The sequence below is a fragment of the Cygnus olor genome, chromosome 4 (assembly GCF_009769625.2).
Source record: "Cygnus olor isolate bCygOlo1 chromosome 4, bCygOlo1.pri.v2, whole genome shotgun sequence".
Lineage (NCBI taxonomy): Eukaryota > Metazoa > Chordata > Aves > Anseriformes > Anatidae > Cygnus > Cygnus olor.
In genome coordinates this window covers 67,780,794-67,803,403 of record NC_049172.1, presented here as the reverse complement: position 1 = coordinate 67,803,403, position 22,610 = coordinate 67,780,794, and the positions used below count along the sequence as shown (strand labels likewise).

The 22,610-nt window shown below is 41.6% G+C and overlaps 1 protein-coding gene across 1 annotated transcript in view; it reads left to right on the top strand.

Moving 5' to 3' along the window:
* Positions 1–22,610, top strand: part of HGFAC (HGF activator) — a 44,307-nt gene that overhangs the window by 2,178 nt on the left and 19,519 nt on the right. The window contains exons 3-7 of the mRNA XM_040555673.1: positions 1,520–1,616; positions 7,426–7,499; positions 12,915–13,028; positions 14,075–14,206; positions 15,580–15,690. Coding sequence (XP_040411607.1) covers positions 1,520–1,616; positions 7,426–7,499; positions 12,915–13,028; positions 14,075–14,206; positions 15,580–15,690 — 528 coding nt within the window. The remainder of the gene's footprint in view (positions 1–1,519; positions 1,617–7,425; positions 7,500–12,914; positions 13,029–14,074; positions 14,207–15,579; positions 15,691–22,610) is intronic.

Sequence of the window (22,610 nt, the reverse complement as noted above, 5' to 3'; positions counted from 1 at the left end):
CCCTTTATTTTAATCAGAGCTGTGTCTGCCCTGCACTTTAAAGTACATGAGCTCTTTGTATGTATGGGTTCAGTTTCTGCCACAGTCCTTGATCTCTGTGTGAGAGGAGGGTTTGAGTACCATGCAATTTGCTGCACTGCCTTTATTTAGATGTCACCTTAAAAATCAGATGTCCTGGCTGTGTGCAGGCACTGCAGACTTCCAGTTTTAAAGCTTTTATTGCCCTGTGCTTTTGCCGTTATGGATTATATGAATTGGACCATTAGTGGTGCCTTTATAGCTTAGAACAGTCTTTAATGACCTATGGGATGGAATATGTCTTCTGGCTGGATGTGTTTTCACAACTGTCCTTGCTACATATAACGGGAACTATCAGGCAGCTAAGGTAAATATCTGAACATTTACCCAATTCGTTCAGATAATGAAAACCAAGTTTCAAAAAGTGATAGCAAAGGGTCTTGTGGAAGCTATTTTGCAGTGGCAATGCAGAAGTGTTGGGGTGACTGTAATTCCAATTGGCCAGAAAGGGCTAGGACCACAAGGCTGGGTTACTTTTTTCCATAGTGCTAACAACTGGCCCCAGCAGCTCTTTGAGATGATATGTCAGGGCTTGAAAGGGTTAACAGATATTGCAAGAGTGTGCAGGAGCTCCAGCTGTGACTGCAGGGTAAGCTCAGGATGTGGAGCGATTGCACATCGTCACCAAGAAATGGAAACATGCCGTGCTGCAGACTTGGTTGTACGCCCCATTTCTCACCTACAACAGCAGTTGGCTTCCCATTCATGCTCCTGGTTCTCAGAATGGATTGCTTTTAGTTTAATGGTTAAATAAGCTCTGACAGTTTTCCATTGTCTTTTATTATCTTCAGTCTCTTTCATTCTCAACACTCATCTTGAAGGATTTTTTTCTGTTAGACTCCCACCACCCATCCTTACAAAACTATCGCTGACTTGGCAAACGTAAAACTTGCCCTTTTCAGACACCAGTCCCACTGATTTATCTCCATTTATCCCAAAGGGATACAGAATTATCCATCACCCCCTAACCTTTCCCCACAACCTTTAAAACCTTCTTTCCCCTGGCTGTTTCTATTTCAGTTTGTACTGCCTGGTGACTTAATTGTTTTAAACAGATGTTACAAAGTGAAAGGTAGCCTGAAAGGATACTACTTCAGAAATCAATCTAATATGCTATTACAATACTCTGTGATTAGAAATGAAAATTGCGATTAATGAATATAATTGGCATTTGCTGTACCAGAAATTGTAATGTATTTCGAGCTTGAAATGATCTGCGATCTTTACCACACAGCCCATTGCTCTCTGTTGACTTAATCATTATGTAGGATTTTTGGCCTCTTCTTATGCACTAAAAGTTGCAAAGACACAGAATCCAAAGCACAGCTGAAAAACCTGAAGTTACCTATCTTTACAATTTCATATAATAACATACAATATATATATACACCTGTGGGCTGGTGTTCAAGTGTATGATGAGGCTTTTATTCTTGTATTGCAGTGTTTACAGAGGATGGAAATTTATGCAAATTTCCTTTCCGGTATGGCGGAAGGCTTTACCATTCTTGTTTATCAAATGTATTTTCCCGAAAGAAATGGTAAGTTAACATTGTTCACAAATGAAGACAATGTTCAAATGAAAGCATCATGCTTTTAGTATTTTAATCTTGTTTTTGTAATAATTAACATGGGGTCGTTCTTGTAACTAATGAGGGCAATGCTGTTCCTCTGCTGATACTCATGATCCTTGGATCAATATTCGCGCACAAAGCGGGGGTGAACCCAGTTGTGGGGTCCCCAGGGCCACATAAATTTCAACAATTGCTGAAATGTTTTTTTCCTTGGCCTTCAGATTGGAATTGCAATTATATCAGTGGGGAGAGCTGGTACAGAACGAGCCAGCATGAAGAACTGCCAGGTAGCAACCCTCTGCTGAAGGCCAAGGGAGAGATACGACCACCTGTAAGAAGTGACACTCTGTTAAGGAATTGGTTGATTTTTGTGGGCTGTACTTGTAGTGCAGCAGGGACAAGCTGATTTTTGAGGGAAGTTGGCTTTTTCCCCATATCTCTAATTTCTATTCTGATTGGCACCAGGCTCCTTTTGCATGGTGCATTACTCCGGAGTAGAGATTTATTCTACTAGTATGTTTAAGACCAGGTCTCCTAATTTTGAGCAAAGGTTGTTTTTTACACATGGAAGTTGTTAGTATTCATTATTCATTTAGTTTTAAGGGCAGTCAGGTGGGAACCCTACTGCAGCAAGCACTGAATAAACAAGACTAACTTGCAGACAAACCTGTCTAAGGAGTGTATTAACAGAGACCAAAGGCAACAAAGCAGGGAGTATATGGGCACCAGTAATGTGGGCACCAGTAATGTGAGAATATATGCACAGATGACCTATGTGAAAGGCACATACATACACATTTTCAGGATGTAGATGTTTTATAGAGTGTGTATTGCTGGCCCATGTGGGACAGAACTTGCAGGTTTTATGCTGCACTAATTTTTTTAGGATCTTTATTGTCTTTCTGATGGCACATCTGTTTCAAGTGAGACACAGAGCTTCAGGTTAGGAGAGCGTATCTGATTGTCCTCAGCATCCAAAGATACAATCCAGACAAGAAACACCTCAAGGATTCAAGAATGTCATCATTAAAGGAAGGGAACTGGAATAATTATCTAGTGTGAAACCTGTCCTTGATGGACTGCAGCCACAATGAGCTTGACCTTTGGACCCACTTAATCTCACACAATGTTTAAGATGAGTCTTGTTAATACGTGACACTCTGTGTATTTGTTTTTAGCCAGTTAGGCTACAGAAATGGAAAACCTGTGAATGTATGGGATCCAAGGTTAAAGCATACTTTAGAGCTGACCTTGGACACTTTGCAGTTGTACTTCCTATTTTTTTAATAGCCATTTACAAGCGGGTAGATGAAGAGGGCAGCTGGAGCTGTTTGGTTTTGACAGGCCATTTAACCCCATGGCTGACCTTCTGGCTAGTGTTTACTCTTCTTTCATAAGATAAAAGCAACGCAGCGTGTGACTTTGGGCACACAGATGCCAGGAACAGAACCCTGAGGAACAGTTGCGAAATGTGCTCTGTGCATGTTTGTGTGCGTTGGCACCAGCCCACACAGGGCTGATGGCAAAGGACTGGTCCCAGGGGACAGACAGGCGAGGGCAAGGCTCAGCTCCTTCCTGCTCCTGTCTGCCCATGAGCTGCAAGCAAGGATGGAGATGGTGGGAGGCTGGGAGCCACCTGCCTCTTGGGAATGAGACCAGACTGGGAGAAATTGCTCCTTTTTAGATATTTTGCTTAGTCTGCAAGGGTTCTCTGTAATAATTGGCTTTCTGTGCTTGATCAAGCCCAAGAGAGTGCTAGAGTACGCACTTAATGAGTACATGTTCATACTCCTCAGGTCAAACCTTAAGGCATGACTCAAGGCCAGACTTTATACCATGAGCCAAAGCCTGCTTCCATTGGCTTTAGTTTAGTTACGTGCATTTTTACACTACCTATGGCACAGATATCATGCGCTAACCCATCATATTAGGTTTAATAAAAAGACAGTCCTGCTTCAGAAAGCATTTAAGATCAGTGTCTATCTCAACACAATGCAGAATATCTCACTTATGAAAGCTGAGATGTTGATTAAAAGGACTGAATGTAGTAAGAAGATCAGACGTGACCTTGATGATTTCTAGCATTAAACATTTCAAAATGACTGCAGAAACCTCTCCCTACTTAACTCTGAGTGCAACAAACAATGTTGTATCTTTATAAATATTTATTGAAAACACAGGAAAGAAGACAAAATAATTGCAGTACTCAAATAACAAAATTCCTTTAACAGCATCCTGTATTGCATTCCCCTTTAATTATAATCTGTTTTCACAGATAAATTCCTATTTAGCATTCTCTTACCAGGTACTAAAAATGTCATGTAAACTTGCCTTTTGTGTTAGAGAAAAAAAATTAGCTGGAACTGGTGGTGAAGCTCATTCCCACCTCCAGAAACACAAAGCAGTGTAGGGATGGACAAAATGGGGGTGAAAGTCCCAGGGACACCTGTGAGAGCAAATGTGGTGGCTGGTCTGAACTGTGACTGAGCCAACCCTGAGGCTGCAGGGCTGCTGCCAGCACCCTGTCCCTTCCGCCAGTGGTGGGATGAGCTCCCCTGAGATCCTGCTCAAGCCCTCCAAAGGGGGCTTTTTGGCCAGCTGGCAAAAGGTAATGAATTTCAAGCTGGAAAGTTTATGGCAGTTGATGAAAGGAGAAAGACATGCTGGGTGAGCCAGGAGACACCAAGCATCAGGCTTTTGTTTCTGCTGGTGCTGGTGGTGGTTGCTTTGGTGGTTTTTGGCAAAGTCAGGCCATCTCTCATGGCCAGGGCAATGCATAAGGAGGCCAGAGGGAACCTCCATGCCTCAAACACGGTGATAGCACCAGGCATGACCACGGAGCTCTTTCCTTGCACCTATCTGGCTCCAGCTTGGTGCTTTGTATGGTCTCCAAAAGGTTTTATTATTAAGGCTCCCAAAATGCTCCCAATGGGTAAAATAGCCCTTCTTCCATTTGTTCTACCTGTCAGTTAGGCCACATCTGTGATCCACCATTTTTGTCTGTCCATTCCTGATTTCATTCCCATGTTGTTTATTGCACATAGGTTAAAGTGTTGGTTTAATCAACCCCTAGCAGTAGTGTACTACTACTGATTCTGGTGTAATTCAATATCTGTGTATTTAAGTTTTCACTTTTTCGTTAACAATTTTATGTGACAGGCTGATGTAAAGACATTTGTCTTTACATAAATTTTGAGAGCGAGCATAAGTAAAACCAGCACAAAGAAATAAGCTGATATTGGCTGGTCTGACTGCTAGAGGCAACATCCTGTGAAAGACCAAAATGTTATCACATTTTTGGAAAGCCTCCCAGGGAATAACACATGAAAAAGGAAAGGAGGGAGAATAGTGAGGTAGCTTTGAGGATGTGCTGAGCTTGTCCCAAACAGTAAGAGAAACGTGGCAGAATATAAAAAGCCTATACAAATGTACAGGAAGCCTGGCACTGAGGAGGCAGCCTGGTGGCCCAGGGCAGGATTAATGTCTTTGTAGTCATTGTGAGGTGGTAGGGAATGAGGGGACAGGTTGTGAAGAGCTTTAGGTGGGAGGATCAATGGGTTGCAGGAAGCCAGTGGAAGAAGCAAAGGCAGGACCTCTTATGACAAAAAACCTTTAGGAAGAAAAAAATGGAGTTCTCTATTTGCTTCTAACTTGGCACCTGCTGGACAGAGTCCAGAGAGTATTACTTCTTGTATAATTTTCCCCCCTAATGACAGGAATTTGCTCAAATTCATTATGACAAATACTCAGTTCTACTTTTAGATGTATACAGAACCTTTTTCATTTGCCTCCCCCATGCTGCTCAGTGTAACACCACTCTGCTAAATCAATAATTATGTCAGTCAGAAAACTCTCATTCCCCGTCATTACTGGCACAAATGAAATGTTAAGTCTGAGGCCATTTTGCCAACAGTAACACAAGTAGTACACTGCTGAGAAGCACTTAACTCGGTGTAATCTTCATGTGCTGTAGACCATCCTTTAAAAGAGCACGATGATCCACTTGCCACCAAAAGAGCACAGGGAAATTTCCATCAACTCCCAGCAGAATTGCATGGACCTTAATGCCTGTGAGAAAGCAGCATCTTTAAGAACGTGTTGAGTTATTTTGCATTAGAATACTAAGCACTTTTCTTTTTATGCACCTTATATGATTAAGGTCACCTAACTTAACATACATGGCCTATTCAGACACTCCATAGGAACCAAAGCATTTTAAATACCACATAGCATCTAGTAGAAGTGAGGTAGGGCAGTTAAAAAAGCAGATGTGCTCTACAATAAAATTTTGACCTAGCTTGTGGGGTCCTAGGGTGGAAAGATAATTTAATACCACAACGGTTCAATGTGTGATGAAAATACAAATAATAAAGCCAGATTATCTGACATGTTAAATAAAGCAAACTTCTATTTCTTTCAATGCCCTGTAGCTACACATTTCCCTATGTGGTGACAGACGGTACAACTAATATTTATTACAGAACCATAGAACCATTTGATTGTTTAGATTGGAAAAGACTGTCAAGTTCATTAAGTCCAACCATTAACCTGACCTGCTGAGCCCTATCACTAAACCATGTCCCTAAACTGTGTACCTTACTGCCATGTCCAGTTAAGAAAGATATTTTGGTGGATGGAATATTGGGACAGGATGTGGACCTCTGGGGTTCAGCCTCGGTTCAGTCACACACTCCCTGCATGACCTCGGGGAAACCTGTAAGTCTACCTCTGCAAGAGGGGAATATGAACTTAATGCTCGTAGGAGTGCTATGAGTCTTGGAGGCAACAGACAGATAAGGGCAAGAAAAGTGCACAGACTAAGTGACCATCAAAGTCTGGATGGATGGTGCCTTGGTAGGGTTCTCACAGGCAGTGTGGGGTGCAGGATTCAACGTGCTGCTCTGCAGAAAGTAGAGGGTTTATCTGTGCCTTTGGAAACCACCCATACGTCAGTTATTTCCTCATTTTGTCAGGCAAGCTAAAAATTAGAAATACTTTAAAGGAAGTGAGTGCAAAATATGTTTGCTGCTGCAAGCCAGGAGAAAGTCCCTCTGCGGACAGTCTCCTGCCTCCACAGATTATTAAAGGTAACTGGCAGGCATCAGAAATGGGTTGGGTCCTGTTTGGCTAGTTCTGTAATGAATAAAGGAGACACAATCTATTGGCTTTGGTTTTGGTTTTTATTTCTGTCTTTTGTTTTCTAATCTTAGAAATGGAAAGCAGATTTTTTTTTTTTCCTTTTCTGGAGGATTCATTGGGGATCTCAGGTTCTGCTTCCACATCTCAGTCTGTATTTAGTTTGAGACAGATGGGGCAGAGCATCTTTAACAACAACAACAACAAAAAGGCATATATTTTCCTCTGGTGTTGAGAGAGTTTGAATGAAACAGATGCTGACTAGGAAAAAAGTATGAATTTACATATCGTCAAAGAGCAAAGGCCATGTAGTTTCAATGTAAAAATGTATTCTCGGTCTTTCTGGACTGAGAGCAAAAAGAAGGTGCCTGGCTATAATGAAGCAATGTTTTGAGGGGCACAGTGGTCTGTAGTAGCCCTAAGCCTTTGAACCCTCATAAGCATCTTCTCTGCAAGATCTTTATTTAAAGCCAAAATTCCCAATATTCTGTGCACAGATTGCTCCAACAACAGCCGGGGTGAAACAGCTTCCCATGCTTGCCCTTCATCCTCTGTGATTGAGAGGGGTCCTCTTGCTTCATCTGGTGCAACATCCATGCTGTTTGAAGCTGCTCTAAGCTGCATCTCTAATTCTTTCCAGGTGTTCAACAACACATAACTACGACCGCGACAGGAAGTGGGGGTACTGTAAGTTGTTGTCCAAAGAGCAGCCAGGTAAGGCAAGCCATTGCCTAGTCACACCATTTACCTGCATCCTACTTTTCCACCTACAGTAAGAGGGGACAGTGCCTTCTGTGAAGCTTTTATTTGGTGTACACAGAACAAGCCTTCACACTAACCATTTCTGGGGTCTCTCTGTGACTCTGCATAACCATAGCTGTGAATTCATAGCCATTGAATATTCATAACCATGAGGCTGCGAGTATCACAGAGTCTTTAATTCACTGTCGACTAACCCGAAGCCATGGAGAGAAATTATGGCAGAGCCAATACGGAAATCTGAGCTCCTGCTGAGCTCTCTCCTCTTCTCCTCCCTCGTGCTTTGGAGGTGCCTTTTAGTTTCCCCCTCATCTAATCAGCTACATTTTCTGTCTCTTTGAGCATTAATTTTTAGAAGGTACAGAAACATTTCACACTGTGTACAACACACAGCCATAACTTTACAGCTGTCCTGCCTCAAGATCTCAGAGTAAGGAGTAGGCCTTCAAAACCAGGCTTCCTTAGGTTATGGGCTGCTTCAGAGAATACAAGAGGACAGATGCTTCATTGCAGGAGAACTGAGGGAGAAGGAAAGGGTTATTTAGCCGAGCAGTGCTACATCTTCATGTGGATCACCCCACTCAAGTGCTATGATTACCTCATTGTGAAAGTCTGTCTAAAATGAGAAGCCAAGATCTGTGGTAAACTCTCCTTTCTATCTAAGTCACTCCTAATTGACACAGTGGGTGAAATCACCACGTCTCAAGCATTCCTGTGAGGAACGTGCATCCCTGTCCTCAGCGTTACCTTGATGGCTGGCCCCTGCATGGCTGTCTCCCCAACTTCATGGGCTGGCTGCTTGGGGATCTCATTTGGCAGCATTCATTTTGAAGCATCTAACTCACTCACTTTGTAGGAACATACACATCTAGTTCTCAATTTATACAGTGACAGAGCAGTGTTGAAAAATCAGGTGTAGCACTGATCAGACTTGATGCCCCATGTCTATTTTTGGATCTGTGTTTAAATGTTGATCATGTTCCTCTGTTCTCCTTGATACTGCTTTCAGATGTGACCTGTCTTGTTTAGTCTGTGGAATCTGGCTGGACAACCTTGCATGTTCCCTTCTCACTTTCAAACAAAGGACATCTTCTGCCTTCCCCTTGCAGGGATTTCTCCATCCTGTCAGGAGACTCATTGTCAAACATATTACAATCTACCAGAGCACTTGAAAAGCCAATGCTGGCTGAATCATCCTGAGAGTCTCAAATTAAGAAGTATGCAGCATCATCATTTAAAACTTAACAACTTTAAATTATTTTCCAGCCTGGCTTTAAAACAGATCAACAGTAGATCAGAGACAAATGGCCTAACCCAAAACAAGCAGCAGTGCATGTGCCTTTGTAATGCAAGTGTGCCAGACATGAACACAGACTTCATAGACAGTTCATGCTTGCAAGAGTCAGGTCATGAAGGCTCCACTTCCTTATTCATGGGTGCCTTCCCAGAGCCTGAAGTGTTGGAAACAGTAACTCATGACTATTTTAATCCTCCAGTGAAACCATGTCACAGTGGTGCCTGGCTGATGGAAGGAGGCTGTTTCAGTGACTGAGGAAGCAGCTCTCCAAGCCCTGTGCTTTGCATTTCCATGTTAGTGAGCGTCCTGGCAGGCACAACTCAGGTCCAGCCCCACCAGTGGTTCTCCGGCACCTGAAAACTGCCCCTGGGCTCTACCTAAAGTGAATATAAAAGGAGGGTTCCTGCCTCTCTCTTGTCTCTCCCCATCCTTACAGTGTTCATTTCCACCCTCCATTTCTTCTCAGGATAGATCTTCGAGCCCTTTTCCATTTCTCTCTGTAGTCTTGGGGATAGAGTTTCTGTTGTGCTGTTTCTTCACTGCTGTGAATGGGTCCCAGACCACCCTGGCATCCCTTGCTGATCCTCCTATGCAGAAAAACACAGGGCTTGTAGGACCTGCATCCTTTTGGGACCCAAGACAGTCCATTTGGCCAGGGTGGGGCATTCCCCAGTGGAGGATGGATTTGCTGGGGAGCCCTCCATCTTCCCCCTTTCCCCACTGCTCTTCCAGGGGTTCCTCGTGCCACCTCTGTCCCTCTCCCTGCCCATCACTGTGGTCCTGGCAGCCCCATGAGCAGCTGTCTCTAAGTGAGCAAGCCTTTTGGGACTCTCCAGCTCATTTTCAGCAGTTGCTCTCTGTAGGGTGGTTTGCAAAAAGAAAGGCACCTCACCAGCCTGCCTCTTGATGAGGGCTGTCAGCGTACTACAACCCCAGTAAGGGCTTGCCTTGGTTACTGTTTGTTCTCCAGAAAACAAGAGTTATATGTGTGAGAGAGAAAAGGAAAAGAAAGAGGGGGATGGGATCATTGCTCGCTGTTACAAAGAAAATACTTTATTCCTTGAAGTGTTAAGGATTTTGTAAAATTAAACATAAAAGTATTGAAATGTTTGTTTGTTTATTAGCATAGTTCTATTTTATTTATTTATGTATTTATTTATTTAATATATTTTTTTTAAGCAGCAGGCACTGTATTTGGACTTGGAAAAGGTTTAACAGATCATCAGCCATAGGTTAAAGAGTAAAGGTTGATGTTGAGGTCTAAAGGGAGGAGTGGCAAAATGGCTGAAGGGAATTTCAAGCAAAGGGAGGGAAGTTCACTTGCTGGGGAAAATAACTGGGAAGAGGGCAGGAGTCAAACTGAATAATGCTGATCTTCTAAACATAGAAAGTATACCATTTTATTATGAAAAGAATTCCATTAATCTAACCTAATCGCACTTTTGGTGGTGTCTCAGCTGCTTTATAGGCACATGAAAAGCAGTAAAAAGAGAAATTCTGGGGGGAGAAAATGTCCTTGGCTGAGAGACTGGTGAGAAGTGTGCAAACTGGGACAGAAAGGATCAAAGACTGAAGCATGGACTCTCTCCAGGCCCAGAATGCCCTGTGTACGTGGGGAGTCTACTTGAACCCATTGAAGCTGCTTACAAGTTAGTGTTAAGCAAGCATTTGAGGCATCGATCCAGAAGAATACTTCTGCCAACTTCCAGAGAAAGTTTTACCAACGAGCCTTTAGCTGCAGGGTGAAGTTAAGCTTGGGTATAAAGGCTCTGCTGGAGAGAGATGTTAGCACTGCGCAGTACAGAGCCAGAGCTCACAGAAACAACACCTGGAGCGCTTGTTCAAAACCCCCTGAAATTAGCAGGAGCTTTATCGCTGCCTTTGGGAGATATTTGTTCAGGTTTCTGGAGGATCTGCCTTTCCTGCCCCGGAAATCCTTTGGAGAGCTTGTGTAGTATCTGCCCGAGGTGAGCACCTTCATGGACATGGGCCAGGCTGTGCATGCATAGCTCATATATATATACAAGTATATAGGCATAAATGCACAATGCCCCTATGTATGGGACCTCCAGATCTTGGGCAGTCTGTTAATATTACTGCTCTGCCCAGGCTGCTGAATGTCTGGAAATCTTGGACGAATGGCCAAAACCCTGATTTGGAAAAAAATGTCAGACAGCCAGACACCAAGTTCTTTTTTAAGAGATGTTTGGACTGATATGGAAAGAAGAACTAGAGAACTAGTGCTGTGTGGGCTGCGCAGGCAGGAGGAAGAGGCACCACTGCAGGGGGGGGCTGTGAGGAAGAGCAGCCCCTGGGAAAGGTGGATGGCAGAAACAGAAAGTTTTTGTGGGCAGATACGGTTAGAAAGGCAAGACAAGGCTGCTGCTCATTCAGCAGAGCCTCAGAGTGGTGAAGCTGAAGTCAAGGTGACTGCTAGCAAACACAAAAGTGTTTTTCCCATGAGAGTGGGGCGGTAATTCTGGGTGGCTTTAGACACTGGCTGAACAAGCAGGGACTTGGTGCTCCCTGGTTACTGGTGGGCAGGATTCCTTACAGAGAGGTGGGACTTGTCTGTGTGTTTAGGAGCACCTCTCAGAGGTACAAGTTGGTCCTAGGCTCCAGGACAGGAGGGGAGGGATGCAGAATAGCCTGGGGAAGTCTGGCAGTGTGTGGGTGTGATACAGTGAAGGACTCAGACTGGAAAGGAAAGGAAGGGATGGAAATGCTCTTTGCAAGTTTAATGAGGGTACTGAGCACTGCTGCACCAGAAGACGGCCTGGAGACCAAGTCATGGTCTAGAGTTGATGGGTATAGAAAATACAGAATTTGCCTTTGAGGAAACATTACATCATTACAAATTTCATAACTATCAAGCAGCATGAACAAGAGAATCATCACTGCCTCTACTTGCTTTCCCTTGATGTTATCCTGGAGTGAAACTACCAGTGAATACACCCAAGGCTGGTATTTACACCAATTACACCACTCTGTCCTGAAGTAAATATTTTGATAAGTGGAGGGGAACCTTCACATTTACACTGCCATAGCCAAATTCACGATCTGCCTTTCATGCTTCACCTCAGCTCTGTATGCGTGTGCCTGTGTCTTCATACGTTACCTCCCATGCTTAGGATCACACTCTAGCCAAAGGAGCACTCGGATTGAGTAACTCTACAGCTGCTCTTGTAGAGTTGGACTAGCTTTAACAAAAAGAAATGAAATGCAGACAAGCTGTTGGGCCAGTGCTTCCACAGGTGTAAAATGTGATGTTGGTTGACTTCAGGGGAGATACAGATGTGGATACTGTATGGAATCAGGAACTCCAGGTGGCCAGCAAGACTCACAACTTTTGCTTTGATGGAAGTAGAGCTTCCATCGCAGGGCTGAGAGAGTCATCCTGGTGCACCCCCTCCTCTCCCAACCTATTTTCCCACGATTTAGAAAATTCCCATACAAACAGATACACAACTCCAGTCCAATTCAATTTCATTTGGCCTGATTTATTTGGATGTGCCCTTGTTTTGCTTCGAAAGTTTTTTCCTTTGTTCTGGCTGTCCTTTCATTTCAGACATAATCCAAAAAATCCATAGCAAATTCCTCTGTCGAGGTTCGTCCTTCATGTCATTTGAAAGAGAAGATGCATAATCCCGGTTATTTCTGTTGAAATTTGAAGCATGCAGGGCGGTAATCCGGATAGAGGCAGAGCTGCAGCCTTCCCTCCCCAGAGCAAAGGCACAGCTCCATCTTGTGGGCATTCAGCCCATCTTCTTCCTCACCACACAGCTTCACGCGTGCCTGAACCCACCACCTTGGGACAAGTTACTCTGGTGGAGAAGGTTCAGCACAGTGGTTTGCTCTCCTTTTTAAAAAAGCTGGGTAAGTATAGCTGCTCTGGAGCTTAAAACAAGAACAATGTGAATCGTTTGGATAAACACTGTTTTAGATTCATAGGTGGTATTAAAACCACTGTGCATCGAACCAGAATGGTTAAGGTAACCGAGCCGATGCCTAACACAACAAAGCACGGCTTATCTGGCAGTCATTAACAGCAGCTTCTTATGTGGCCTGCCTAGATTACTGCGCAAACAGCCCTTGCCAAAATGGAGGGACCTGTTTTCTCGCTCACGGCCATAGGATGTACCACTGTGCCTGTTCCGAGGAATTCACGGGAAGGGACTGCCAGATGAGTAAGTATCTTCTTACACGAGTGTTACAACATGAAATACGAGCAGTAAGTAGAGCTCATTAAAGTTTGCTTAATGAAAAGGTAGTGCTGTTGTGATGGGAGAGACCACTGCAGCATGGATGTTTGTGTAGGCGGATTTCCAAATGGTTATGACAGACAATCCATTAGTGACAGGACAGCTGAAAATAGCTTGATTATACAGTTATAAATCCAAGCATGCTCTGAGCCAGTGAGATATTAAGTTATGGGAAACACAAAGAGCCTCTTCCCCTCCCTTTGCTGTTTTTAAGCTTTAAATATCACTTACATGTTTGGAGAAGACTAATAATACCATCCAGTAGGTAGGGCAGGGAGACATGAAAAAGCAGCAGCATTCAGGTGACGCCTTACCCCCGATGCATATGCAGACACGGGGCCATTTCAGCTTCTCCTGTGATGTCAGCCTTACACCTGTGCAGCTCCTCCACCTTCAGGGGAGTCATTTCCAAAGGTGGAGGAGAGCCAAAGCAAAGAACTTTGCTTGGGTTATTTCTCCAGTTTTGTGGTGGAGTCACTCCCAATTTACTGTATGTCAAGAGAGGAATTTGGCTTTTACAAGGGCTTTCAGTTACACTTGCTGTTGTTTAATAAAGGCTTTTTCCTGCAGCTCTAGACTGTCTCCCAACATAAACAAGGTTGCCCTTTTCAGTGTTGGTGCTCCAGTGTCTCCAGCACAGTCCATCGCCTGTGGTTGACACCATAAAGTGTGACAGACACAGTGATACACCTCTGATTTTATTTTTTGTATTTGCTGACTGAACTTTTGGGAGGGCTAAAGGGATGCTGTCATGTTCATAGAGCTTTAGGAGAATGCCACCTCTGCCTTGATGTCCTTGGAGCTGTGGCTTAGCGCAGCCATACCTTGGAGGCTGGCTTCTTTGAGAAGCACCAGCTGTCAACAAACATACATCAATTCAACAGGAAAAAAGGGAGAAAGGGTATGTGGTGCCGCCTCCTGCAAGAAATAACCTCAGAAAGCCTGTGATATTTTTTTAAACTCTGTTTTAGGGAAATGTTTTGACAACAGTCTCTATGAGTACTTTGATGTGGGCACGACCTGGTCAAGAGTCCAACAAGGAGCTGTGGAGCAGTGCATGTGTGTGGACGGCCAGATCGAGTGCCAGAGTATCAAACATGAACGTAAGCACACTATTTTGTATTGCAGCTCTTGACCTGCATGGAGTGGGGATAAATGATAGTAAGGTTATCAAAGCCTGAGTGGTGTTACCACAGCCAGGCTGCTATTGCAGCTCATGTGCCCTCCCCAAGAGTGTCACATCCTTCCATGTGTGAGCAGTAATGCTGACCCAGGGAATCACTTAGTGTGTCCATCTTTATTAAATGAATTAAGCTGAATTTTAGTGACAAGCCTTAGTGCTGTCCTTGATGGGGATTCAATCCTGAACTGTGGTGCATAGGAATATGCAACAGATACAGTAGAAGTGCTGAAATTTCTGACTTTTCTCTCTTCCAAAGCTGTAACATGCCTGAGAGGCACACCCTCCTCTACTCTTTCCCTGTGCACCTACAATTACTTGAAGTTGCTGTTTCCTCCGAGATTTCTTCCCAAGCCTATCCCAGTGTGTTAACTACCTGCCTCCAGGATCCCATTGCCCTGCATCGACCCCAGAGTCCCCATGACTTTAGGCTCAACATACCCATTCCCAGCCAGGGTGATGCTTAAGTTGTGAAGCCTCCACCTTGTTTTGGGCTCCCAGGTGCCAGACAGAGTTGGCCAACTAGCTGCAGGGCATGTGCTCCAGGTTGTCACCTATCTGATGAAGCCATCATGGCACCTCCCTTTTGAAAAGATAGATGGTGGGAAGCAAAGCAGTATGCCTCATCTCTGTGTGTGCTCCAGTACGGCTATTGTGTTATTCAGTCCGGCTGACTGTATCCACCCCCCTAGACTCCCAAATAACTTAGAGTACCGAGTAAGCTTCACAGAAGCCCTTTGAAGTAAGTAGGTGCTTTTATTCCCACCTTACAGAAGTGGAAATTGAAGTATGGAGAGAGTTGGTGGCTTTCTAGGTCACTGGGAGTCCTTGGGAGAGCTTGTAAATTCGATAGGACTTCATATTTCCTTGTTGGACACACTAAATATTTGGCTGAGCTTCCTGCTAGATACCTTATTACAAATTTCAACACAGCTCAGTGGCAAGCTTGGAATTGGCAGAACCCTCTGTACAGAACAAAATGCTAATGCCAGCATCATCACCACTGGTAATAACAGTCACCACCCCCTTTTATCTATTATTCATTAATAATATTTTTCAATAGCTATGCCGACATTATCCAATAAAAGTGAAAGCAATGAGACAGACCTCAGTGGGCAAAAATCAGCGTAGTTTCCTTTTCTTCAATTCATATCAGGTGTAGGTCTGAGATGAGTAAAAAGGAAAACCTTCCCCAAAATATATATACAGGAAGAAGATGTACTAAATTAAGTTAAAATGGACTGATTCTCTTGAATAGCTTGTATCTTTGATTTGATCTTTGTCTTCTGCTTGTAGGTTGTGTTCATGATCCTTGCATGAATGGTGGAGAATGTAAAATGATTACCTTCAGTAGGGAAATCGTATGTGATTGCAAAAGAAATTTTGTAGGAAAGTATTGCAATATTGGTAAGTATAACAATGTACTGGCGGGCAGGGAGGTTGGAATTTTCATGTGCGTGTAAGCCTAGGGATTTTTTACCTCTTTGTTGTATTTTACCTTTGCAGACATTTCTTGTAATAACAGAACAGTCATGTAGAACTTCACAAACAATTTTTTAATGTATTCCTCCAGTGTAAAACATGACACACTCTTCTTCACTGAAACACTGCTTCTAAAAATATTTGTTCATGTCCTTAACTTTATGGAAAATTAAACACAGAAGTTTTAATCTAATTACTCATGTCCATAAAACTAAGTGCACGTGCCCATTTTGTAGGGTCAGAGTCACAGAGCTATTATCCAATACAAATGCTTCCCTGCAGATTCAGGCATCTTGCGCTGTCCCCTCATGAAATAAGGAGTTGTGCTCTGACAAAAGCTAGCAGCTGGCTATATTTGGTAGCACGAGGCTGTTGTGAGATGTAGACAGAGATAAATGTACACCCTTTGTTTGGGTTATTTTGTACTTCAAATTAATATCATATTTAGCTCTGTACAGCTTACCTAAAAAATCCTTACTTGTACTGGTGGGTCTGGGCAGAGAAATCTGCCCTTTGGTGTCTGTGTGCTAGCTCTATGTTGCTTCTTATTTGATGCTGCATCGTTTTTGGTATAACTTCCCTGCAGAAGATTTAACATTTCTCACTGCAAGGGTTACATCTCTTTGTAAAGCTCACTTGAACACTAAATCTTAATTTGTATCAGTGGCTACTTTTTAAATACCAAAGATGTTAGGCATAATTTGTAATAGACCTGCAGTCATACCAGCCTGTGATCCCACCGACTCATTGGCTGTGGCTTTCTCAGTACATAAACCCCAAGACTTTGAACTAGATTTCATCAAAATCAAAGACGAGGCTCCTGGCAGCTACAGTGGGCACCTAGTTAGTCTGACTGAGTGCTTGAGTTAAAAAACAAACAAAAAATGAGAGCACTAATATAAAGTCGGTATCTGGTATTCTTCTCTGTTATTCTGGTGGTTAACAAATGGTGCAGCCATCTATTCAAACTGGAAAAAATCCTCTTGGGAGACCGGCAGTACAGCTAGAATAACAAATAACAGGAAAGAATTGGCAAATAGAATGGTTTATGAACTGGTCCTGAACCTTCACTCACCAGATACCTGATTAATCATGTGAAACAAGTTTGTGACTCTTGGAAGTAGCTCATTGTAGCTCTGTTTTTGTCCTTCTGTTGCCCCAGTGAGATTTTTCCTGGGCTTTGCTGCTGCATGCATTTGGATGGCAGGACTGCATGTATACAGTGTGTTTGCAACCTAACATCCTGGGGAGGACTGCACACTGCTTCACATGAAATCACTTTCCAAATTCCTATTTAGTTATCAACTTCCCATGCCCAGAGCTGCAATGCTGTGCGTAAACATCCACTCAGCATGGCTGGGATTGGGAATGTCAGGATGGCAGTGTTGTAGCTGTAATACTGGTTTCTGTCAGACTAGCTCAGAACAAGAAATAAGCAGGTGCTCTTTGATTACTTGAAAATAATAAAAGCAAACATTTGGTTTGCTAAACAAATGGCTTTAGATGCTTACAATCCATCTGCATTCAGCTGCCTAACACCCCCACACAAAATGGGTACTGAAGGATTGTGTTTATGTGTCAAGGGCTTACAAAGAAGTATAAAAATGAAAAAAAAAATAGCCTCTTTGCCAGGATTTAGTCATTCTAAATTAATGCAAATAAATTAGCGCTGGAGTCTACTGACCTGATAGTGCCACCACACAAGGGCAATGGCATTTTGGTGAAAGCACTAGGAGTTTGTGATCTCACAGCACATGGAACAGATTTCTAATATGTGTTGGATTAATTTATTCTTCAACCCTTCAATTTGCTGCTGTGAGCACAGCTGGCTTTTTTTCTTTTTTCTTTTCATTCTTTTTTACAGTCTTGTAGTTTCCTTTGTCTCACAGGACTGAGTTGGGAGGTTACACTTTAATCTCAGTAGCCTCTGGTTATAATGCTTGATTCAGAGAAAGCTACAGTGTCCCAGTGTCTCTAAAATTTACTTTATTCTAAATTGTTCATTTGTAGAGGCAACTTTAAACCCAAGTTGTGATGCAAAGATGCCTTAAAGAGAGAAAGAAAGAAAAGAAAAATGAAACGAAACAAAACTATTTAATGAACAATAAATACCCTCAAATGTTATTGGGCTGTGATGTGATTGAGGTCTCTGTGATGTCTTCTGCCCTTGACTTCAACAAAAAATAACCAATCTTCATATATTTCTAATAGAAAATCAGCTAATTTATCTTAGCACCGTACTCACAAATATAAATAAATGCAGTGCTATACTGGGTGAGATCACAAGTGTGAGTACGGTTGTGCATTGAGCACTGGCAACGTAGAGGATAATTGAGAAGTAATGTTAGTAGCAGAAAATTACTGAGAAATACTTCTGGTCTGAGGAATTTCTCAGCAGACCACTGGACATTCATGTTTAATAGGCCTTTACTTGTTTTCCACTGAATTCGTCTAAACTTTATAGAACTTTATGCTTTCACCTTTCAGAGCATGCCATGACAAGAAGTTCCAGAATTCAAATAGATGTGAAGAGAAACAGTATTTTCTATTGTTAGCTTAAAACCTACTCCCTGATAATTTCATTTCCCCCCACTTTGTACTGTGAGTAACAGAATAATTGTAACTTCTGTGATTTTGCAGGTACCTATTTATCTATCTGTTGATGGTCTCTTTTTCAGACTATGGGGTCTTGATCACAGCTTAAAATCATTTTTGACATTTTTTTATAATTTTCTTGCAAACAATCATTACAGATATTGCCAAGCTTTTCTTATAATGGCCATGCAGTTCCTGGCAAATTGTGAGATGGATTAAAAAAAAATATGGGTGGTGACAAATGGAACATAGGACATGTCTATAACAAAGGGGATCTATATACAAAAGACAGTTTCTAATATAGATTTCTATTTTTTGTAATAATACTTTATTTTCTAACCCTTAAAGAAGAAACTATCATTATTAAAGAAAGACCTGACATTTAAAAAATGTTCTAACACAGTTTCTGCATAAGATTTTGGGAAAGGAAAATAGATTACATCACCAAAAAGTCCCTCCCCAAACAGATGCTGTTTAAAATTATGCAAGTATCCTCTTTTAATTAAGCTTAATTCATAATAATTGCACTTAAATATGCCCTTGTAAATTAAAAAAAAAAAAAAAAAAGAAAGGATTTTGTATTAAGAGAGTATTTTGTATTAAGAGACTTTGGAGACTTAGCTCTTGATGAGGGAGCTCTGAATCTAAGCTTTAAGTGAAAATTCAGAATTAATTATCCGATCATGAGTAGCAATGGTCATCTTACTGTACAGAGAAAGTCAAAAAGGGTTCAGAGTCAGCACTTTGGCAGTGATAAATGTGAGAAAGAAATGAAAATTAAGAGGCATGTAAGGGTGATATTTTATCTGTGGCCCAAGCTGGCATGGACAGTAGGGGAGAGGGGAGGGAATTGTGAAGATGCTGAGGGAGATGTTTAACTTGAGAAATGTTTAACTTCATCGAAGGCAATAACTCATGACAAACAGTTATGAAGATGTAATTGTAAAATTACTTTGATATTTCAAGTTTCTTTGAACCAAGAGAAGCCGTGGTAGAAATGTTCCCTGAACACAGAGGGACACACAGCTAAAGAATGAGGAGCAGCTTTGACAGAGGACAGATTAATCATTTATACTTGGCATTTATGCAGGTATTAAAGGGACTCGTAGGGTGAAGGAAAGAGACATAGATTTTTTTTTTAATTTATTTATTTTTAAGAAATTGGTGCCTTTAGGCTTCCGTGGTCGAAAAAGCACCATTGTATTCATACTGCAGGCCTTAGTTGACGTGCAAGTAGAAACTGGTGTATATTTTGCTCCCTTTCTGCAACAAAAACAGTTCCTTCTGACTGTGGAGTGCTTGCTTTAGTATTGTTTTGGGGTTTGGGTTGCTAGTTAGTTTCATGGTCTCCTTGGAATTTTTAAATGTATTCTCAATTTATTGGTGAATGCTAGTGTTTTATCTTTATACTCTATTTGCCAAGCCTTTTCCTGAAACACTTCCACAAAAAGTCATCTGCACATGACTTTGTTTTGCTGACACTGAGCAGAGAAATAGCTTGCAGTCATACGTGGATAATTGAGGTGGGTTTCATACTACAAACATCAATGGTTTGTTAGCTTTTAACTAGATTTTTGGGGTGCATAATTTATTCATTAGGTGGTACAATGTTTTTGATGGCTAGCCGTTTTTTTGTTGTTGTTGTTGTATTAGGATTTAGCAATAATTCAGAGTCTGTTCTTGTGGAATTATTTACAAAATTTAGGTAGCTGTGTATTAAAAAATCAGAAATGGTGTTTGCTAGTAGTTTGGTCATGATAAAGTGTGGGGTTGTTGAGGGTATTTCTGAAAACCCCTTATGTTTTCCAGTGGTGGTGTGTTTTTTTTTTTTTTTTTGTTTTTGTTTTCTCTGTAGGCTATTGGTAATGGAATTAGAGGGACAACATAGCTTTAAAGAAAGTATGAGTTGGAATGCTAATTGTGGAAGGTTTATGGTTATATAAGGAGATGTGTTGGTTTATGTCAGAAGTAGGTTGAAGAATTTTAGAAAAGTAAAATGACAGAATAGATGAATATATAATTATATACAAGAAAAACTCTTGGCCACATCTTTGAGTAACTGGGGGTGTTTGAGTTAATAAAAGAAGTTAAAAAAAAAAAAAGACAGCAAACCCACCCTCTTAGTGGCTGTTTTACTGAAATAGTGTGTTTGCAGTTTTCTGCTAAAAAAGGTACTTTCGTGAAGGAAATTTAGCTCTGGAGGGTGGAGGGAAAGTTTTAAATCTTTCCTTCTGAAGAAGATAGCGAGAAGATAATGAAAACTTTTTATGTTTACCAAGGGCGTTCTATAATCTACCGGAATGCTTTCAGATTAGTGTTTAATTTTTTATTTTCTATGATCCCGAGAGATAAAAAGAGGGTAAAGTATAATAACAAGGTCAGTTGGCTGATGAGGATAAGTGAGTATTCAACCAATTGGTCACCCACTGAGGCCTGCTATTAACAGTTAAAGAGGCTTCACAGATGGGGCTGGGATGCTGTGTGTTGTTTGCATGTATGGAGCAGTGGGATTAGTAATAAAACTAGGATGGAGAAGAATAATATGCCTCCATGGTTGTGGGTGAATGGACGGAATAGAAGATAAAAAAGGCATCATTACGGTTTGATACGGTTTGGAGAAGTTACTAGATGGTTTGCAAGCATAAAGTTTATGTGTTCCCTAGGAGGTTGTACGAGGTTAGGGTAAGGTTTATAAAGGCAGGGATAATGAAGAGGAAGCCTAGGGTACTGTTGCAGAAGGCACTGGTAGAGTAAAGGTGGTTTGGATTTTTATCAGATTTTGAATTATTTCCAAAAAGGTTGCTGGAGCCACTTTCATGGGGAAAAACTAGGTCTAGTAAGCTAAGATCTGAAATGGTAAATGGTAGGAGGAATTGGAAGATGAAGTACATGAGCATGTCATTATCAACTGAGAACTCACAAGATATATAGTAGATGGTAGACAGGAGACTAGTGACAACTGTGGCTTCACAAAGCAATATTTATAAGGTACTGTTTATGGAGATGATGAATGTGAGCAGAGATAGAGAGGCTACTCTGATATGTCTGGTTTCTTTGCAGAGTTAGGAATTATAATAAAGATCTTGGCTTTTATAGAGGAAAATGCAAGTGAAGAAGGGAGCACCATTTGCATGGAGGTTGTGAATCAGTCATTTACAGTGGGCATAGCAAATCTGTGCTACAGAGGAGAAAGCTAACGAGCTATGCTATCAGTGGTATAGGGTATCGCAAAGATTAACTTTACGAAGATCAAGTGATAAGGCAAATACCAAGGACTAGGCAAAAATTTCTGAGGAGACAGGAGTAGGTTGGAGATCAACAGAGAACTTTATTTTTTACAAATAAATGTATTTTTCAGATGTTGGTGGGCATTGAAATTTCTATGGTACCTTCTGTGTGCCTGCATTGGTGCCTTTTTAGTTGATTAGTCTTGTCATAATCCTAGTATAAGATAATATGATTAATATTGGCAGCTGATAATATGAAGCAGCTGCTTAGTCCTTACTCTTATGATAGGTGGTTAAGGGGAAGATGCAGGAAGATGCAGAATTGTGGTAGAGCTCAAAAGCTTTCAGCTCACCCCTTGGATTACTGCAGGGATCTCCACTGCAGTGTTTGCCTCTTCTATTGCCTGCTTTCTCCCACCAGGCCACTGTGGGTGCTTCAGAGACCCCCCTCTTATTGCTTGCTCTCTAATGAGCAACTGCTTATCTACTGGCCATCATTAAGTGTCAGAGAGTCTTTTTATGTCCAGACCGTATAGATTTCTGAATTTAAACCTTAATATAGAAAGACTCAATTTCCTCAGAAGGTAGATTTATACATTAGGTTTTATAAAAATAAAATAAAAAACCTTCAGTTTTATCTCAGTTGATCTAAGTATTTGCAAGTGCAAGATTACAAAAATAAGTTGAAAGACAAATATGTTAAACAATAAGTCCAGTTGCAGCATATGGCGTGTACAATCCTTAAGTTAGGATGAAACTTAAAAAGATCTTTTGTGCTATATAAATCACTCTGTTTTTCCAGTCCTAAATCCATTCTTGTTTCACATGGTAAGTTTCTATTAAATTTAATTCATTACAAAGGGATGCCAATTTTTCTACATTGCTGCATCATTTTTGGCTCAGAGAGATTGTTTTTGTGTTTCACAATCAGGCTGTGGTTTCAGTGGGGATTTATTTCAGTGTTAGGTGCTGTCAGACTGAAGGTTTTATTGCTATTCAACAAACTGGAAAGCAGCATGTAAT